The sequence below is a fragment of the Lactuca sativa genome, chromosome 6, assembly GCF_002870075.4.
Source record: "Lactuca sativa cultivar Salinas chromosome 6, Lsat_Salinas_v11, whole genome shotgun sequence".
Lineage (NCBI taxonomy): Eukaryota > Viridiplantae > Streptophyta > Magnoliopsida > Asterales > Asteraceae > Lactuca > Lactuca sativa.
In genome coordinates, this window is record NC_056628.2 from 21,514,208 (window position 1) to 21,518,407 (window position 4,200).

The 4,200-nt window shown below is 35.1% G+C and overlaps 1 protein-coding gene across 1 annotated transcript; it reads left to right on the forward strand.

Annotated features, from left to right (window-relative positions):
- The first annotated feature begins 206 nt into the window (after positions 1-206).
- LOC128126691 (60S ribosomal protein L13-1-like) lies at positions 207-1,990 on the forward strand. The gene is made up of 5 exons (XM_052764580.1): positions 207-336; positions 886-1,001; positions 1,078-1,208; positions 1,314-1,472; positions 1,564-1,990. Exons 2-5 carry the CDS (start codon positions 893-895, stop codon positions 1,783-1,785), a joined length of 621 nt encoding a protein of 206 aa, XP_052620540.1. The 5' UTR covers positions 207-336; positions 886-892; the 3' UTR covers positions 1,786-1,990.
- The last annotated feature ends 2,210 nt before the right edge of the window (positions 1,991-4,200 follow it).

The following is a 4,200-nucleotide window of genomic DNA, read 5'->3' on the forward strand; positions in this document are numbered from 1 at the left end:
AGGAAAAGATAAAACAGCAAAAAAATGTTTGGTAATCTTGTAAAAGCTACTTTTATATATAAGAAAAAATGAACTTTTTGAAAAAGTTAAAGAATCCTAAATTTTTACAACTTTTCTTAAAAAAACTTTTACCTTTGAAAAGCTTAGCCAAACACCCTAAGATTGGGCTTATCGATAAGCAAAACATGAGGCCCAAGATAAATAATTCGGAGCCTATTTAGGTCTAGGGTTTTACTTCCCTTCTGATCCTTTTAATAGTCTCTGCGCGTCTTCTTTCTCAAATTCGCCGCGTTGCCATCTCTGAAGACGAAGCACTCCGCCTCGCCTTTAACTCAGGTATGATTGAGCAGTTGCTTATCGAACATTTTCAATGGCTACGCTATGTAATTCGTGAAAGATTGTAATTCGAGTTGTGGTTATTTGTGAAATTGTATTCATCGATGAGTATACGCCTGTAGCTGTTGTGCTAAATCTGTGTGAACTTTAAAGGTTTAGATCTCATTTTTGGAAGATTTATTTATGAATGTGTATTATCATGTTACGCGGTTGTAGTTTTCTCGTATTGTGTGAACGTTCTTGTTTGTTATGTATTCGTTGGCCTGGATTTATCCTGCGAATGCTGTTGTGCTTTCTTAACTTCTATTGTTTCTTCACAATCAAATCAACAGGCGCTGTTTTCCTTACAAATTCTTTGTTTTTTCGGTGTATCTACAAAGGGCCGATTTGCTTTGGTTTCATTAACAAAATCAATTGCTATAACATTCAAAGTATTACTTTTTGGTATTTGAAACCATGAACCTCATTACTTAATCTCCTCCGAAGAGATAATGATCTATTTGTTTATTTTCATTCGTTACAATTAACAAGATGTGATGTCTTTTCCAGAGTAACCATGGTTAAGCATAACAATGTCATTCCAAATGGTCACTTCAAGAAGCATTGGCAGAACTATGTCAAGACATGGTTCAACCAACCTGCACGCAAAACAAGGAGAAGAAATGGTCAGTTGTTTGCTATTATGATTATCAACTTACATATATGTCAATAAGTTTTTAATTTTTTTTCGATGGATTACAGCTAGACAAGCAAAGGCTGTGAAAGATTTCCCAAGGCCAGCTGGAAAGCTTCGTCCCCAGGTTCATGGACAAACCCTGAAATACAACATGAAACTTAGGGAGGGAAGAGGATTTTCTCTGGAAGAGCTTAAGGTAAAGAAGACATGTTATCAACATAAGTTTGGGGTTCAGTTCAAAAGTGTAAATATGAGTTTTCCGAGGGGGTGAAGTGTAATTTACAATGTGTGTTGTAAACAGGCTGCTGGTATTCCTAAGAAGCTTGCTCCAACCATTGGCATTGCTGTGGACCATCGGCGCAGGAACCGTTCATTGGAGGGTCTTCAAGCTAATGTCCAGAGGCTCAAGACATTCAAGGCTAAATTGGTCATTTTCCCAAGACGTGCAAGGAAGATTAAGGTAAATCTTATTCTATTTCATTTTGTATTTTTTATAATAATGTTGAAATTTATTTTCAAGAGCTAGTTAAGAGATGAATATTTTGTTTCAGGCTGGTGACTCTACCCCAGAGGAGCTTGCAAGTGCTACACAGGTTCAAGGGTCAGTGCTGCCAATTGTTAGGGAGAAGGCAGCTGCTGAGTTTGTGAAGGTGACTGAGGAGATGAAGTCATTCAGTGCTTATTCCAAGCTGCGTGTTGAGAGGACAAACAAACGACATTTGGGTGCAAGGCTCAAGAGGGCAGCTGAAGCTGAGAAGGAAGAGAAGAAGTAGTGAGAGACTCACTGTTTTTGGGTATTTATCATGGAAACTTATGTTGAACCAATTTTGGATATTGTTTTGTTTGATATGTTGACGTTTGGTATTATGTGTTTGGAATTCTTATGTTTTAGTTTTTGTAGCTGTCACATGGCTTCAGTTCTGTTGGCTTTTTACCAAAGACAAATAGTATATGCTTCTAAACAAACTTTTTGAATCAGCATTTTTTTTTTTTTAAACTGTATTTATAAGTTTAACTGCACCTGTTAACTTTCAACTTATTGGTCCAACTTAATTATGACAAGCTTTGCCTTTTTAATCAACTATTAAAAAAGATATATATGACGAATTTTCTGTGTGTTCAATGTGGTTTTACTTTTACCTCATCACCAAATCATATTGGTCATACTCAATTGATTGAAACCTGAGAGACCGATTTGTATGAACAAAAGGGAATTGGCACGTTCATTACTGGGGTAATACACATTCTTAGAGGTCTTATGTATAAGTTTAGAGAAAGATATGAGGACCTATTGACCTAGAAAAAAACCAAAACTTAGTTCCAAGGGAGACAACCTAGAGGACTTTTGATAGTTAGAAGTTTCTCAATGTGTTTTGTTAAGGCTATTTGTGACATGTATTGTCGGTTTTCTGTCCATATTGCAGTTGGTGACACATAGACTTTCTCTAGGTACCATGGTGTGTATAGGGTCTATGATTCATAAGGGAGAAGGGAGCCCTTGCCTACCTACTGCCACAATTTTTTTCTCTCATCTTTATTTCAACACTTCCAACCTATATCACATATAGAAACCTTATATTTTTCATTCCATTCAACCATTTCAATTTTTATTTTTAAAACAAATACACACTAATTAAAATTATTTAAAATTAATTAGTAAAAACATACAAAATTAATTCACAAACTAATAAAAAACATACAAACACAATTTGATACAAATTTTAAAGCTTGAGGTACAATTAATAATATAAACACAATTATATATATTCTTGCATTGTTTTTAAACGGAAAAAAAAGAATAAAGAAAGGGAAAAAGAATAAAGAAAAAAACGTAAAACAAAAACTGACAGCTTTAAACATCACATGTTAGAATGAAAATAAAATAATGTTGGGATATATTATCGCATACATTAATCACAATTCACAAAATGACAGGTTCATCAAACCACAAAAATGAAATAAACAATTAACTCGCTGGAGCCGACAGGTACAAGGTATCATATACATGCGGTATTGCCAGTACCGCTGGATCCCACTTTTGTGACTCATTCCTCCCTAATGAAGCGGTAGAAGTGTGTATGGGTGACCAAGCCCTTTAATCAAAGTGAAGTTCAAGTATATAGGGCCTATGATTCATAATGATGGGGATATCGAGAATAATGACACTCAGTGTATAAAGGTGTGATCGATAGAGTTGAGGACAGAACAAGAAGATCCCATTGAAACTTAAGGGAAAGTTTTTATAGAATAGTTACTATAAGGCCAACTATGTTATATGGATATGAATGTTGACATACTAAAAATGACCGTGACAGGAAAATAGAGGTCACATAAATGAGGATGTTGTCGTGTGTGGTAAAACCATGTTAGACTGAGTTTTGAATTCCACAATCAGAAACTCGCTAATAGTCGTTTCAATCAATGAGAAATTAAGGGAATGATGATTGTGGTGGTTCGAACATGTCTGTAGTTGACAAGGACTCATGTGCTTAAGCGTGTCGAGACGATTATTATCGATAGTTTGTGTCTTTGTGATGTTAGACTTGAAGGAGTTGGGTCATTTATGAGAACATGACTTCATATAGGAGGATGTGGATGCATAAGAGTGACTCTTTGGTTCAACATTGTTTTGTACGTGTATTTCTTTTAGGGGCTGCTATTTCGGTTTTGCTGTATATAAGTCTGACATTTGTCTCGTCTTTACCGTATGCTTGTATCTGCTAGTATTTGATCCAATTTCAAGGCCTACGTTTGTTGCATGTATTACTGATAGAGTGATAGTATTTGCCTCTTTTTCTAAGGTAAAACGTGAAAATATACCATTTACTCGGGCAAAAAATAAATGATTTCGTTTATATTTTCAATGTCAACCTAAAAACAAACAAGATCAATGTCATGCCACAAAACAACCAGTGACTTCTTATAAAAATGAATATTTAGGTAAATCTGAAAGGTAAACGAAAATATAAGGGCACGTTGGTTGGCAGGAAATGAATGTAATTCGAAGGAAAATGATTAAAATTCCCTCGAATTCATGTGTTTTGTTGGATTTAGAGGGGGAAATGGATTCCTAAATGAAATAAACTTTCCACCATACGGAGGAAAGTGGACTCCTCCCAAAGTTGGATGGAAAACATTCATTTTCATCAAAGAAAGTGACAGATTACAAAAATACGTCTTGTACTTAT

Bases quoted from the DNA above. Each gene is read 5' to 3' on its own strand.
- LOC128126691 (XM_052764580.1), top strand. From the start codon at position 893: ATGGTTAAGCATAACAATGTCATTCCAAATGGTCACTTCAAGAAGCAT. The intron at 1,002-1,077 runs GTCAGTTGTTTG...GATGGATTACAG, and splicing joins CAAAACAAGGAGAAGAAATG to CTAGACAAGCAAAGGCTGTG. The intron at 1,209-1,313 runs GTAAAGAAGACA...TGTTGTAAACAG, and splicing joins TTTCTCTGGAAGAGCTTAAG to GCTGCTGGTATTCCTAAGAA.